At 36.4% G+C, this 15,816-nt stretch overlaps 1 protein-coding gene across 1 annotated transcript; it reads right to left on the reverse strand.

Moving 5' to 3' along the window:
• Positions 1-9,694: 9,694 nt before the first annotated feature.
• LOC121431946 (fucose-1-phosphate guanylyltransferase-like) lies at positions 9,695-15,470 on the reverse strand. Its single transcript, XM_041629777.1, has 3 exons — positions 15,281-15,470; positions 13,303-13,470; positions 9,695-12,303 (listed from the first exon to the last, which is right to left on the reverse strand). The coding sequence occupies exons 1-3, from the start codon at positions 15,372-15,374 to the stop codon at positions 10,769-10,771; spliced, it is 1,797 nt and encodes a 598-aa protein (XP_041485711.1). The 5' UTR covers positions 15,375-15,470; the 3' UTR covers positions 9,695-10,768.
• Between the last annotated feature and the right edge of the window lie 346 nt (positions 15,471-15,816).

Below are 15,816 nucleotides of genomic sequence, written 5' to 3' on the forward strand. Positions count from 1 at the left end.
TTCATTTCTCTCAGATATGTTTTACTTGTTTCTTCCTTTTTCTTTTGAATATTATTTTGATTGAATATTGGAAGAAGTATGAAGGATTACACTTCTTAAAACATCTGTTAAAGTTATAGGTGTTTATGTAACCATTGTTAATTAATGCTCACTGTATTTGTATTACATGTATGTAATAATTATCTCTTTGTAATGTGAATGAGGCAATCTTTTAAGTGGAGTTGAAAAAAAATATACACATTCATGTACCCCAAATGTTCCATAGTGCAACACACTTTCATGTTGTTTATACTCACAACATCAATAACGTGTGTTTTTACTCTATTGACCAAACTGGCAAGCGATATTATGTGAAATTCCATTGCATATAAATTTTGTCCTGTGTGAACAAATATTGGCTTTTATCGACATCAAGCACATGCATGCTCAATAATGATAATATTACGCATTTATGTAGCGCTTAATGCATCGGAACGACGTCCCTAAGCGCTTTACAGGCATATTATTACCCCGGTCATCGGATCCTTGCATGCCCGCATACAATGTATGCACCTTTTCCACTCCCTGGGGAGCATTCCAACAAAGAGTTCCAAGATTCAATTGCTAGATTGAGCATATGTGCTAGATTCGGGCTGTTTTGACTACCTGCAGTCATTCCAGATTGATTTGAATCAGTGATTATTTGAAATAACTTGTTAATCCTTGAATCAATGATTATTTGAAATAACTTGTTAATCCTTGAATCAATGATTATTTGAAATAACTTGTTAATCCTTGAATCAATGATTATTTGAAATAACTTGTTAATCGCTAGAGGGTATTCATTTGTCTCGCAATCTACTATGGTCAACAAGGAAATTTGTGATCACTCTCGCAAAAAGTGTTCACTGGCTTTCTAGGAAATTCGTGATCACTCTCGCAAAAAGTGTTCACTAGCTTACAAGTTCACGAGCTTTCGAGTGCCGCTGCAACTCTTTATCAAGTGACAGAGATTGTCCGATATCGTACTCTATTTATACTAATCTCCAAGACCGTACGCACAAACGCGAGAACAATAGGTGGGCACTGATCCGTTGTGTGATTGGTGATCCGTTGTGTGATTGTTAATCCTTGAATCAATGATTATTTGAAATAACTTGTTAATCCTTGAATCAATGATTATTTGAAATAACTTATTAATCCTTGATTCAATGATTATTTGAAATAACTTATTAATCCTTGAATCAATGATTATTTGAAATAACTTGTTAATCCTTGAATTCAGCCAAAGAATTTACAGTTAACAGTACACATGTGATGGAAATATATCTTTTAGAAAACATTTATACTGTATGTAATAGGATGAAATGAGAGTCTTTGTCTTTATTCTGCCATTGTTGGTTTAAAAGTGAAGGTAATTAAGCTTGATATAAACATCTAAAAATAAAAAAATGTAATACAGGTGTATGTTTGACAATATTAGCTGACCTATTTATGTATTTATTTATTCATGTTTTATTTAAAATATCGATATAAAAGAGTGGAGGGTACATGTACTCCGGTTCTGTTAAAAACTGCCTTACAACGGAGCCCTCCATGAATAAAAGAAACTGCTTTACAACAGACCCCTCCACGAATAAAAGAACATAAACATGATAAAATAAATAGCAGAACATGAACATGGTGAATGAATAGATAACAGAAAATGAATATGATGAAATAAATAATGTAACATAAATCAAAACTGAAAACATAAACCGTAATTAAGTGCGGATACACATGGTATACTACCCCCCCCCCCTTCCCTCCCAAACTGGGCCAGGTTGTAAGGTTAGAGCATGTTACTCATTAGTGAAGTTTTGGTTATTTGTATATGTAACCTCTTATAATGATGGAAGTTGTTGATGTTGTGAAATTACATTACCACAAGTACCTGGTGGGTGTTTCATAACGCTGTAAAGTTACGAACAATTGTACGAACGACTGGAACATGTTCTTACATAACTCAATTACACAGGGATATCACATAGCACAAGAAAGGATCACCAGTTGTGCGAAAAGTCATTTGTATCTTTCGAATAGCTTTATGAAACACACACCCCTGAAACTGTGATGTCATCATTGGCCTGCTTTCCTGTGTAATGAAATAATGGCGAGTTTTCACCGGTTTAAAAATAGAGTCAAGAAAGGAGAGAACCCCACTCATGGGTGCATGGGGGAAATAAGGTCGAGATGATGAGCACCTTCAGATGTTATACCTGTACCTGTTATGTATGTACCAGTTATCAATGTATTCACAAGTGGTACAGATGTCTGTATATATTAGAACAATTATAAGAAATATAGTTTTTATTCCATTTTGCATATTTGTCCAGCTGACTTGTTTCTCTGTTGTATGATGATTTTTAAAAAAATCTCTAGTGTGTATGCTAATGGAAATGGGCAACTCTTTTGCCATATTTGAGAAGTAAGGTGGAGATGAACGGACCCTGTAGCCTAAATTCAAATATTCCTGTAAATTCACAGTGCTGGATACAACCCATATATTGCTACTTAAAGATAAATACCAGTTGTGGTAATTATTTAAAATGAGTTTGAACAGAATCCAATGAAATTACCACCAAAGTGTTTGCATGTATGAATAAAAACTGTGCTAAAGAGCTCTGGAAGAAAATGTGTGATTGATGAGAAACGAGCAAAATAAGCAAGGAATTCAATCAAATGTCTGGTATTAAAGTTTCTTTTGAAGCAATATCTATTCATTGTCCCATATGTATACTTTTCTGTGTCAGTGATCATCAGAATTATCGATTTTTAGCCAAGATTTCATGATTTTACAAAGATAAGTTTACATTAATGTACCAGATCTAGAAATATGATATTTTGACAACCTTTGATTTAAAAGACTTTCTTGTGAAATAATTGTTTGCAATTTCTGTCTGTAACCTTTAATGTACTTTAGAGAGTAATTGTAAATGATTAAAAAAATATTTTCCAACTCTGCTAAGCTCCACCCTTTAAAAGATCCAAATGCATGAAAATTTGCTTTGATAGCAACTCTTGCTTGAACGTCAACTTTCAATGGAAGAGCCATATCAGGAAACATATTTTTACTGTTGTCATGGTACATGTAGTTGACATTCCAGCAATGGTTGCTATCATAGCCATTAACTTTCCAACTCTGATTGGCTGCGAAGCCCCGTTATCATGGTACATGTAGTTGCCATTATGGCAAATTGACCATAAATGTACTGTAACTCTGTATAAATAGGGCCACTGGAGATAAATGTCATATTTTTTTCTACAGGAAATTTGCACAATGTCCTTTGTTAACAAAGAGAAGCATATATAGAATTTTGGAAAGGGCCCCTGCATGGGCCATGTCTTACACAGAGTTACGATTGATGCGATCAACCTTAACTTTACTAAAATCCATCATGGTCATAATCTTTTTTACAGAAAATTTTCATCATATCTCGAAAATATTTTGAAGAAATTTGCATTTTAGATATTGATGTTGCTGGCTGTCCACTAATTATGTTACCAAGGAGCAAAACAAGTATTTTCCTCTCAGAAATATTTTAGTGTACATGTATCTGTATGAATGAAATTATAAGCTAATTTATTCTGTGTTATTGGTGGTTATTGATAACACAAAATGTTGGTCAGTTCAAGCCCCCTTTAGAATCTGTGAAACATATTTGGATCCTTCAATAGCAACATACATGTATTCAGCACTATGTGTCAATAGGAATCAACTTGAAAATTAGGCTTCAGTGGCAATGTGTGAATTCTGTGAATTTCTTGAGGTTTGGCGATTAAAAGGGTGCTTTCATGAGGGTACAAAGGTTTGTGATGAACCAGTGAAGCGGAAGAGACAATATGCATTCACTGGAATGTACAAATGTTCTTAATTGAATGAGATTAGTGCCCGAAGAAAGAGGTTGCAATGCTTCAGTGACATAAAATTTTACATTCCGTTCAAACGTATTGTTAAGTTGTGACTTGTTAAATATGACATTGTACATGTGTATACTAGTAAAATGTGCAATAATCATGTTATATTGGATGGCTCAGCAGAATGGAAATACAGACATGTTCCAAGAGCTTAGGCAAATATCGAATATTGGCCCAAACGAGTGGAATATCTCTGGTATTCCATGAAATAAAGCCATGCAATATAATTATTATTATCTATCCCACCCCCCCCCCCCCACCGAGGGAGAAAAAGGATTGAACCATTCATGTCACTTACATGTACACATAATTATAGTATCATCACTTCATCAGATCAAAATATGTTCCTTGACATGTGACTTTCATATACTTCATTATGACGTCAGCATTGAATATCATTGTGATCTATGCTGCATATCGCATTGCTTTCATTGTACTCATTATATTTCACACATTCGCGCGTGCGCACTATGCTGTTGAATAAGGTCTCATATTGAACGTCAAGTTTTGTACAGGAGCTTACGGGTTATTCGTCGGATTTTGGTCCTTTTTAGGGAGACGCTCTGATACTCCACGGGCAATTGATCACTAAAACACTATATAGATGATGACAACTACTATACATGTACCTCTGAGAAGTCATTGTTGGTATATTGCGTTGTAATTTTTGATAGCCCCCCCCCCTGTTACTAGCACAAACCAGCTGTGAAATTGTTGACATAACTGCACGATAGCTAAGTCGGTAGAGCGGGGGTTTCGGATTCCGATTCCCAAGTGGTGCACTAGTGCCCTTTGGTAAGGCATTTATCCTCATTACCAGGTCCCTCGGAGAGGACCGTAAGCAGTTGTTCTCCTGGTTGCTTGCTCACAGGCATTCGTACTTTCTTGGCAGTCGGGTAAAAAAAAGAGTATAATCATATAACAAAATAAATTGTGTGCGACATCATATCAGCTTCCTCATTTACATATCGACCAAAATAAAAAAAAAACATTGACCAATGTGACCAGACCCTTATCTGAAAGTGAGCAAAACTTGCCATAATTACTTACTCAGCTTACATTAACAATTTTTGATGAAATTTTTAGTAATATGCTTGTCCAAGTATTCTCCACTATACTTCTCATTGGAGTGAACTTCTATATGTGAATAAATTGTTTCTCTTGTTACAAATATTGTGTTCAGGTTGAAATTTCAAATGAAAAAAAAATATTTGTAATAAGGTTTGTTTACAATCAGTGTACTACCATCAAAGAATGCATTTTGTGCATCATAAAACAAAGACATATTTGTACTTAAATCTGAAGTCTGCAATGGCAACTGAGAGGAAAAATATATTGAAAACAATTTCAAAATTGATCATATATGGCATTTGGGGGCAATAGTTACTGTGTCTTTTTGTCCCCACCCCCTATATACATGCATTGCATTACATGTACTTTTCATAATTGATTAGTAATAAACTGGAAACCCCAAAATCTACAGTCAGCATGTGACTATTGACCAAAAATGGGGTGCCATGTTCTGGCAGAAGTGTCCTCTCTTGAATTATGTGTTTTTACGCATAGACGTTTAATATTATTAATGTTTTTGTCTAGCAGAACAATTCATTTCAATTCAATCCAAGTTTATTTTTTCTCTCTGCTTAAAATAAACATATGATAAAATACATGAGGAACAAAGTACACATAACATCAAAGACAAAGTTACACAAAAAGCATTGAGAGTGAAGCAGCCAAGGAAAAAAATTCCTTATAATACGGCTGACCCAAATAACAATTATTGACAACATCAAAAGTTACAAATTACATAAATCAATTAGAAAATCTTACAAAGACATAGAGACACAAGTGGTATATACAAAAAATATTTACAAATGGGTTTAAATATCAGTTATGAAAGTTACGATTGAAAATATTAAAAGAACAAGAGGTTTTCAAATTAACCTGTAAAAATTCTTTAGTACTAGGCCACAAAAGAAAATAGATCAATACGAAAGGAAAGATCTTATTATAGGAAAGTGAAAGTTTGCAGCATTTCTAGAAAGGTATTCATGAATATTATACTGTAATTTAAGTTAAAACAGTTTGATGTAAATGATGGTAAAGGTCCTTTAGAACACACAAAAAGTCCTATTTCATATTTGGACATATCATAAATACTTAAAATTCTTAAGTGAATGAAAAATAGGATAAAATGGACAGAAGGGGGAGTTGATTATAATTCTGATTTTTTGAAGTTTATGTTATCTCTCTAAATTTATATTTGCAGCACTTCCCCAAGCAAGAATGCCATAATTTAAAAAAGGTGATAGAACTTTTGCTTGCTTGCTTTGTTCGCTCGGAAATTTTGATTAATTTTACCCGACACCCCATATATGGCCCCCTCAAAATTTTTGGCTCATTGTGCCAATGCTTTCAAGACTTGGGAGGATAGATAATTTTTCCACTCAAAATCAGATATTTAAGTTTTGGGACGGCCTTCCTGAAGACATTAGATATTTTCTGAAACTTAAAAAATACCTAAAAACATTTCTGTTCAATTATTATCCTCCTTAACTTCTTGAAAAACTGCTTGAGCACTCTAAAGAGTGGATTTTCCATGAAACAAAAAAGTCAAATTTATCACTTTATCATCATTTATTATTTTTGTTATCATTATTTTTATAAATCTCATGTATTATTGTTATAATTATTATCATCATCATCATCGTGATTCTGAAGAGGTTCTGCATATCAATGGGTTCCTACTGCAAGTTGATGATTCATCATCAACTTGCAGTAGGAACCCATTAATATGTAGAACCTCTTCAGAATCTGCTAATACTGTAAGCCTATGGAATGCCCTGCCCCCCTCCCCCTGCAACGGTTTCCCCCAACCTCCCCTCAATACTGTCTTCAGCTTCTAGGCCTCCATTTCATTGGTTTTTATCAGTGACAACTAAGTTTACAGTGAATCAAGTTGGTGCGTTCAATTGTCGATTGCTTTTTTTGTGTGTGCATGTTGTAATACAAGAGAATGTGTATAAAATGGCTTCCTTGAAGGAAATTTGTGTGGAAATTGAATGTAGGATCTTCAGAGTTAAAGACAAGTATGCATGTCTTTAGAAACAATTTTACTCATTATATTTCTGTTGCTATATATACATACCGGTATATTTTGTACTGGTATATGAACACTGGTAGTACAGTTATCAGTGGGGGGTGGGTTGGGGGAATGGGGATTTTGGCCATAATACTTCCGTGTTATACATTACATACCCACACCTGCCCCCCCCCACACACATGCCTATTACATATCCCTGATTGGATTCAATATAACACATACATGTAATTTGATGGATGAGATTAAAAAAAACAGTATTTTATCATTTAAATGGTGTTTTTTGTGAATTATCATAGTTATTTTCAAAGTCAGCACTGCTGCGATATTGAATTGTGTAATGCAGGCGAGACTGCCTTGTATTTTGTATTGGTAATGTACATGTAGGACGGCAGCACAGAATACTGTATGGGGGGAGTGGGTATCTTGGGCAATACCTTTATATTATACATTATGCACCCATGAACACACGCATCCCTTATTGGATTTAATATAACATTTGCTCTGAAGGACAAGATTAAATAAAGCAAATAACACAAAAAAGGGTCAACTATTCATAACAAAATATATTATCAAACATACATACACACACAGAAAAAAATTATGTCTACACATACACGTTCATGATATGATATATAGAGAGGAAAGAAATGTGAGGTACTGGTCAAAATGAAATGATTACATAAAACTTAACCCTGAAAAAAAGCCAAATTGGGAAGAACAAACATAATACCAGTAGCGTGCCTTACATCATACAATTTAGGCAGTACTGAAATAAATAAATTTCAAACACTTCACAACGATTACGCATTCCATTATTAGAATATCCTAAAAACAAACATATTGGGTTAGATTTTTATATCCTTCACCATGATTATTTAACACATTAAATTGTAAAAATTAGTTATTGAAATAATTAAGATAATGCTTTCTTTTCTCAGAACTACATTGAGCATCAATGAATTATTGGCATATCTGTACCAGAAAAAATTAGAGCCCTTTCAAAATTATGAAGTCCATGAACTTCTCTATAGAATTAAATACTGAATCTATATCTGACTTTAGCAGTTCTACAAGTTATTACCATACTCCAATTCTCTTAGTGTATCTGTATCATACTGGGTCTGACCACTTGAAGAAACTTGCTCGAGGCAGAAGTCTGCTGGGACTGGGAGTTGAATCCTTCAATTGATCTTCAGTTTTGATCCCTTATCTTTTCAAAGAATCATATAGGCTACTGTACTATTAGACCAGCGCTTCTCTAACGGTGGGCCACGAACCCCTCTCATGTGTGCCAAGAAAAGCTCCAGAGAGAGAAAAAAATAGGAGAAAAACCATACACTGTATAGTATATTTCACAGACCTGTCCGAACATGTCCAATCAGTCTATGTGGGTCAAACAAAACTAAGTAACGTTAAAGCACTGCCTAAGTTGGGTATCACACATTGCAAATGATGGTTTCAATCAAGTTTTTATTTGAACCTCATCTACATGCATATTGTGTACGCAGTTCCATTTGCCGGACATAATACAGATTAGTTCTCAAACTGTTTGTTTTTAATGTGGTCAGAGTGCTCTGTTTAAATTTCACGACATATTTTTTTCACCTCATCAAAATGGACGTTTTCTTAAAATTTTGGTAGGTGGGCCTCGAAAAAAATCTGACAGTCAAAGTGGTCCTCGAGTAACAAGAGGTTGAGAAGCACTATATTAGATGACAATGAAGTCAAGTTACGACAAAACAAAGTCAATGCAGTAGGGGTGTTTCACAAAGATTTTAAGTCACGCTTTGTATGACGTGCATGATATTTTACGGGCATTCTCATTGATTTATACGCAGTAGCAAGCCCCCTTATAGCATGATTTGACCAAAGTGGTGACGTGTTTTATACAGCATGCAACTAGGAATTTAAGTGTGACTAAAAGTCACATCTTTGTGAAACTTCTTCCTGTATCTATCTAATAGTGGGAAGCACAATGGAATCTTTGGCCTTCTGGAACTTTGGTTAATTGGGCATGACCCTTAAAGATTGTAAATTCAAGAAATGTCCTGATATTTTCCAAAGCGTGCAAAAATGAACACAACTACTGAGTGCCAAGTCAACACAAAAGGCATTCAATCGCATCCTACATTCAAGTACATTACCTGTAATCGCCTCAACACACGCAAGATACATGTACAGTAAACCATTCTCTCAGGTGGCATCTATTTACATCATATATTAGCACAATCTCTAAGATTAATTACAATTAATTTTTTTCTGATATAGGAAAACAAATAAAATATTCCCACCTACATGTACAAATCTTTTAATCAAATAAGGTCTACAACAATAAAAAGATATTGACATGTACAAGATCTGCCGGAATACCAATTCAGTAAGTTACTTCTCCAAAGTGGGGAATATGGTTTAGGACAAGTCCACCCCTGAAAGTTGATTTGAATAAAAGGAGAAAACTCAAACAATCAAACAACTAACATTGAAAATCAAAATTTCATCAAAATCGAATGTAAAAAAAAGAAAGTTAGGCATTTTAAAGTTTTACGTATTTTCACAAACAGTTATATGTACATCCTGGCCAGTATGCAAATGAGGGGACTGATGACATCATCCACTCAATATTTCTTTTGTATTTTATTAAATGAAATATGACATATTCTAATTTGCCCTCATTGTCCTGTGAGACAAAGTTTTATTCCTCCCTGAGCATGTGGATTTAGCATTGTTTTAACATTTTATGGTTCACTCAAGTCGGTAATTACTACCAAATCTGTAAAATGGCAATATTTTATTGTATAATAAAGAACAAAATAAATAGTGAGAGATGGACATCATCGACTGCGCATGGCAGATTACAAAAAAAAAATATTGAGGCATGTCAGATTTTATTTGCGCAGAAATTCATGTGTGAATCTGATCCGCTCTCATTTCAGGGATCAGTGAGAAGAACTGGACCTCTAGGAAGTACAGAGCCATTATATCAATGGCTCTGAATAGAGTGATCCATCCGTATATTTTTTTGTGCATGTTTATATATTTATATTTAATATCATATCTTGTGCAATGTATTTTATTGTGATTTTTATACGAAAAATAAAACCAAACCAAACCAAAACTTAACAAAGGATACAAACGAAAAAGCACGGTCGTCATCATGAATCAATCTTCTTCAACTTTTCTGCGCAACCTGATTTTGACATTAAAAACTTGTCTTGTTCATTAATGCGTGAAGTGCTCGTCACATATAAGGTATCAAATGTAGAGGAATAATTAATTTGCCTGTGAAGAAAAAAGACATGGGAATTCTGGTTTCCTTATTTCTGAAACACACTGTATAGCAGGATTCCTGCTAAAAGAAGTGCAGAGACTTTTAAAAAAGGTTCCTTCGGTCCTTGTCACATTGTTCCATGCAAGACTTGAATGTAACTTGCAGGTGACTATCATTGCTATCCGCAGGTCGCCTGCATTGACAGTATCTCTCGTGCATCTCACACGCAGTTGCCCCTCAGTAGCGCATGCAAGATTTACATGCAGGAAAGTTTTTAACATGCTCAAAACTTTTGATGCAGGTGAATTGCGGGTGATTGCCCATGATTCATCAGCAAGGCTTGCACCAAGCAATGTGACAGGGCCTTTAACTTTGAAAAACATGTAAACTACACTCGTGCAGATAGAATGAAGCAAGGGTAGATCAAGAAGATAAGGCACTTTGGGGTCATGTATTCTTATTCATCCAGATAAAATCATAGAATAGAGCTGCTTGCGGTATTTCAACATTGCTTCAATATCTTTGCATTTGAGAACGTCGGCCATTGAAAGACAACCTTCTCCCACAAGGGAATGTGGGTCCGGGTTTGCAGAGTGTACCTCTTCCAGAAATTGCATGGTGGTCTGAAAAGACTGTTCCATTGTCTCTTTGGGCGGGAAGAGCTTTGCGTTCCATATGGAGAGTGCAGTATTACCTGGGAAAATTGCCTGGAGCGAAGTGTGGTTGAAGTTATTAAACACAACCTGAAGGGTTTTGTTCAAGAACAAGAGCTGACCCGCTGCCTCAAGCTGGGGAACAGCGCGTTTGAGGTTATCACGGATGTCAAAGAAAATAGTGACATAGAGTGTGCTACCCTCTTTGGGCTTTACAGCTGCTGTGTGAAGGAATGTGAAAGGAGGTATGCTGACAGGACAGCCTGAGGATGGTGCCTGGATGACACAGTTACTGACAATGCATCTCTCACCAACTGAACATATAGTCTTGAAGTAACAGTACTCCACAATGCATGCTTTTCTGGTATCCATACCCTTAGGTACAATGCTGTTCATGACACACGCTTCCCTGGCTGAACTTGCATCAAGCATGGTGTCGCCAATGCCGAGGTCCACGGATCTGTTGAAGGCATCTTTGGTCAGGTTTAGTTCTCTCCTTAAGCTGCAGTTATCACAAAAATGGTCAAGCAGCTCTTCAGTTGTGCCAACGTGATAGAACATTGAGTAGGGTAACACAAGGACATGGAGTGGTGTACCCTGGAAGAGCTTGAAGACTTCTTGACGCATGGAGAGAAGTTTATCTGTTTTACTGCTGACATTGGACATGTCATTGATGTAACTGCTATTGCCGCAGTTCCCGAGGCCATGCAAGAAATCGCCGTGGGAATCGATCTCACATGAAAGCGGAGACCTTTCCTCGTAGAACTCGATCAGCTTTTTAGCAGTCTCACCATCCATGAAGTAACCACTGTCGACCAGAACATAGTCACCACTGATGCCAAGGGTCTGCTGGCATGTTTGCGGTAGAAGGGCACCCTTTTCCCTGAGGACATCTTCAGATCTCTTGTGCAGGAACTCTTCGCATTCTACAATATGTACCTGAGAGCAGACATTGGGCGTGTCCTTGTACAAAAACACTCCATGGGTTGTCCCGATTTTGATTGGAGCTGGGTGTCCAAAGGCAGTGATACCTGGCTTGTCAAAGGACCATTCTACACCAACAGTGCAGTCGTAAAGGATGATGACGTCCGAACAAGCCAAGAAGATGCCTCCAGAGACCATATGAGCAGGAAGATCAATGTACATTGCCAAAATCAACTCCAGCATCTGATAGATGGGTCGTCCATAGGGAACCGCTGTGAAGACCTTACCCAGTAGGCTTGCGCTTGGTAGCCGTTGGCTATAACCCCCTGCTGGGATGAAAAGGACCTTCTTCGTGAAGAGGCTTTGGTTGTAGATAGTCTGGAGATAGGAGAGGGCTGCCATCATTGAGCCTCCTGGTCCTGTTCAATGAAAGATTTGCTCAATTCAATAATAATAACAATAGGCATTATATAGCTCTAGCTATCTAGATATAATCTATCATGAGGCGCACTATAAGCATTACCCCAACTTATGCTCGATTTCCAGCATTCAGTGTTTTCAAGGAATCATTCCTGCCAGGTAGCCATTCACTATGTCTTGGTTGAGCACAGCAAAATATGGATAAATTCCTTGTTAACTTGCAGCTGATATTTCACCAATAACCTATTCAAATTCACCTAACCTTTAAATATAGCTCATAATGACTATTTGTGATCAACTAGTCACGACACTCAGATTTTGTAACTATTGATGTTGATTTACGTATTCAATATTGATATAAAAAAAAAATAGAAACCATTTCATTGTTTTGAGGTTAAAGATCCTGCCATCATACATCCTTTTGATTTATTTTTGTTATTTCATCGTACAATCCTCAGTTTGTCTTCATGCAATATGAAGTTGTCATCCCACACTAGAGTGACGATCACCTGTTTTGAGTTTATTTTTCTTCAATTCTATTTTTAAGAATTATGATTGATCTGATCAACCTCAAGTATATGGAAATCCATTCATGTCATATTTTTTTTCTTTAAGAAATTTGCACAATGTCCTTTGAAAACATTACTTTTAAATATTGATGTTGCTGGCTTTCCATAGCTGTGGTTGATTTGATCAATTGTAACTCTTCATAAGACGGGGCCCAGATCAATAAGGTACATGTTTGACATTCTCATGTCGAACAATCCTGACACTCTCATGATTGTCAGCTCAACCAATAATAACGGCCATCTTCCTTCCTGACTGCTACCTGCCAAGCAACATTTCATATATTTTACAAATGTATATATACATATATATATACATGTATATATATATATACAAGTGTTATATTCTGTATCATTTTAATTTTTTAGTGCTTTACTACCTTTAGTAAAAATAAACATAAATTGAATTGAATTTATAATGCTCTTATTTACCAATTTTAACATCTCCAGGGTCCTTAAGCACATGGTACTTGGTGCCTAGAGGTAACTGCTGTCTTGCTAATTTCTCCTTCAGTTGAAGATCATAAGCATTCTTTTGATCTTCATCCCCGGCTGTGATGACGACAATGTCCCAGTAGGGGATGTTGATAACCTGCTTTCCTGTTGCGAGGAAAATAAAGAAGTAGATTACTGGAAATTCATGGATATGGAATTTGTAGGAGACTTGACCCGCAAACGGGCACATCACATTTGGCAAACTAATTAGCATACATATATTGTGATCGTAACTGTTTCTGGTAGTCTAACACATCACAAAAATACAACACTAACAATGACTGAAACTAAAGCATGGCCCTCTGTATGCTTTGTGCTTAAAGAGATTGAAGCTTTACATTTGCATTTTTATGAAGGAGTGGAATGGCATCCAATCCATACTTGTCCAATGCAATGTTCACATTGGTTCAAAATGATAAAGAGATAATCAGACTGCTTATCAACCGAATTATTCTTTCGTCAGACTTACGGCTATCTTACGATATCTGTTGTCAAAATATGGTAAAGATTTTACTCAACATCAACAGTAGCACAAATTTTGTACTTACACTTTATGGACGCTTTACAAATGACAGTTGTTCATAAAAGCTCTGGAACAACTGAACTAAGGAAAAGGAGTTCATACAATGTACCATCAATGTAAGAAACATCATCGTAAGGATTAAAGGATTCTAATGTTAGAACTGGCTCTCTATCCTACCAAATCTTACATGGACTGCGACATGCCATGGCATGGTCCTTACGATCTTCTTACAATGTTCTTAGGGCGCATTACGAAGTGAGGGTTTCATATGACAGACTGTAACAAAAATCTTGGAAAAGACTTGTTTGTCGGGCCTGGCGCTAATGCAGTTTCGCACTGGCAGACTTCAACAGAGTTTACCCACCAGCAATGTCAGAGAAAGTCTAATATGCCTACCTCTTTTCCAAATATCGCAACCGGGAACGGCTGTATTTCAGTTGGATCTCTAGGTCATTGTCTAATTTTCTTTCAGATATCACTTCACTTGGCAATGCTTGGCTTTGTTGTAGTTTCGATATGGAATGGAGTTAGCAAACAAAAGATCTGCCTGTTTGTTCACGGCATGTTTGCATGATTTTTGGTCATACTTCAGTCAGTCCATATAAAAATTAAGGTGAACCCAGGGCCAAGCAAAGTGATGTCCGAGTGAGAATTTGAACAATGTTGTTGAGATCGAAGCTGACAATACCACTGTTCCTGATCTAGACAGCTGGCAGCCGTCTGTTTCGAGTTTTTAATTTTTTTTTTTTTAATTTCTCCTCGTACACAGATGGCTCACTATCATGCAGCCACCAGGGGGTTAACAATGCAAAATCCCCTTAACAGTGCTCATCGATTTTTGTCTTTATTTCATGAAAATATATAAAAAGCCCTGTACCAAAATAAAGATTATTCTGTTTTGGCCTGAAATGCAACGATTATTTATAATATGGATGAAGGTCTAACGAGTGGTAGAATCCTGACATCGATGCACAGACTGGAACCTCAAAAAAACGAAAAGTTCTCTCCTTCTTCCCAAGTCTCGATCAGCCGATCGAGACTGGAGAGGAGAGAACTTTTCAGTTTTTTTAGGTTTCAACTTTAAGTTTAACTAAGTTTCAGTCTGTCATGTCTGTGCCTCGACGTCAGGATTCTACCACTCGTTAGACCTTCATCCATATAATCGTGGTAGGCCTAAGTGCATACTGTAATTTCTGTTTTTACAATTTATCTTGCTAGATATTTTGACCATAATCTACCCTTGTCCCGTGAGTATGGGTAAATACACGGTGAGCTCCTGGGCGCCGGCCCGCTTAGACTTAGCTTTGCGGGCCGGCGCTCCCTGGCCTGGGTTAGCACAGGCACAGCTCAGCGGTTGAGTTATTATAGCGGTACGGTACATCACAAAATTACCTCGTATGCTTTCGAATTTCTTGATCTTCGACTCCGTTGCTCTTTGCACAAGATCCTCAATTGCTCGTCGCTTTTGTGCCATTTTGTGAGACATAACATCAGGTTTTCGTGCACGACAGGCCACACCCCCGCCACACCTCTGTCGATTTTTGGTATGATTTCATAACAACGATTACGAAATGTCTGCTAAGTTCAATTACATAAGAAGATCGTATCCGTGCGTGCAGTATGTCTGGAGAGTAGTTGCCTGTACTTTTATCATGTAAAAGACTATGGGATCTTTCATGTAACAAAATCATATTGAAAACCCTGAAAACTGATGTAACCCCGCGTGATAACATGAAGTAAGTTAGGTATCCGTAGGTATATCATCATTTGATTCGAATTTCAATTAAGTTTCATTCAAATCAATTTATTTAATCTTTATAACAATTAAAAATCGGTACTATATAATGTACAAATAAGCATCAATAAAGATATCGACGGGATCTCCAAAAAGGCACAATATAATTATTGGTTACTCACAATGACACCTG

This window comes from Lytechinus variegatus, chromosome 1 (assembly GCF_018143015.1).
Source record: "Lytechinus variegatus isolate NC3 chromosome 1, Lvar_3.0, whole genome shotgun sequence".
NCBI lineage: Eukaryota > Metazoa > Echinodermata > Echinoidea > Temnopleuroida > Toxopneustidae > Lytechinus > Lytechinus variegatus.

Coding starts and splice junctions, on each gene's coding strand:
- LOC121431946 (XM_041629777.1), bottom strand. CDS start 15,374: ATGTCTCACAAAATGGCACAAAAGCGACGAGCAATTGAGGATCTTGTG. Junction 13,471..15,280: donor GAAATTCGAAAGCATACGAG/GTAATTTTGTGA, acceptor TCCTCGCAACAG/GAAAGCAGGTTATCAACATC. Junction 12,304..13,302: donor CCCTGGAGATGTTAAAATTG/GTAAATAAGAGC, acceptor TTCATTGAACAG/GACCAGGAGGCTCAATGATG.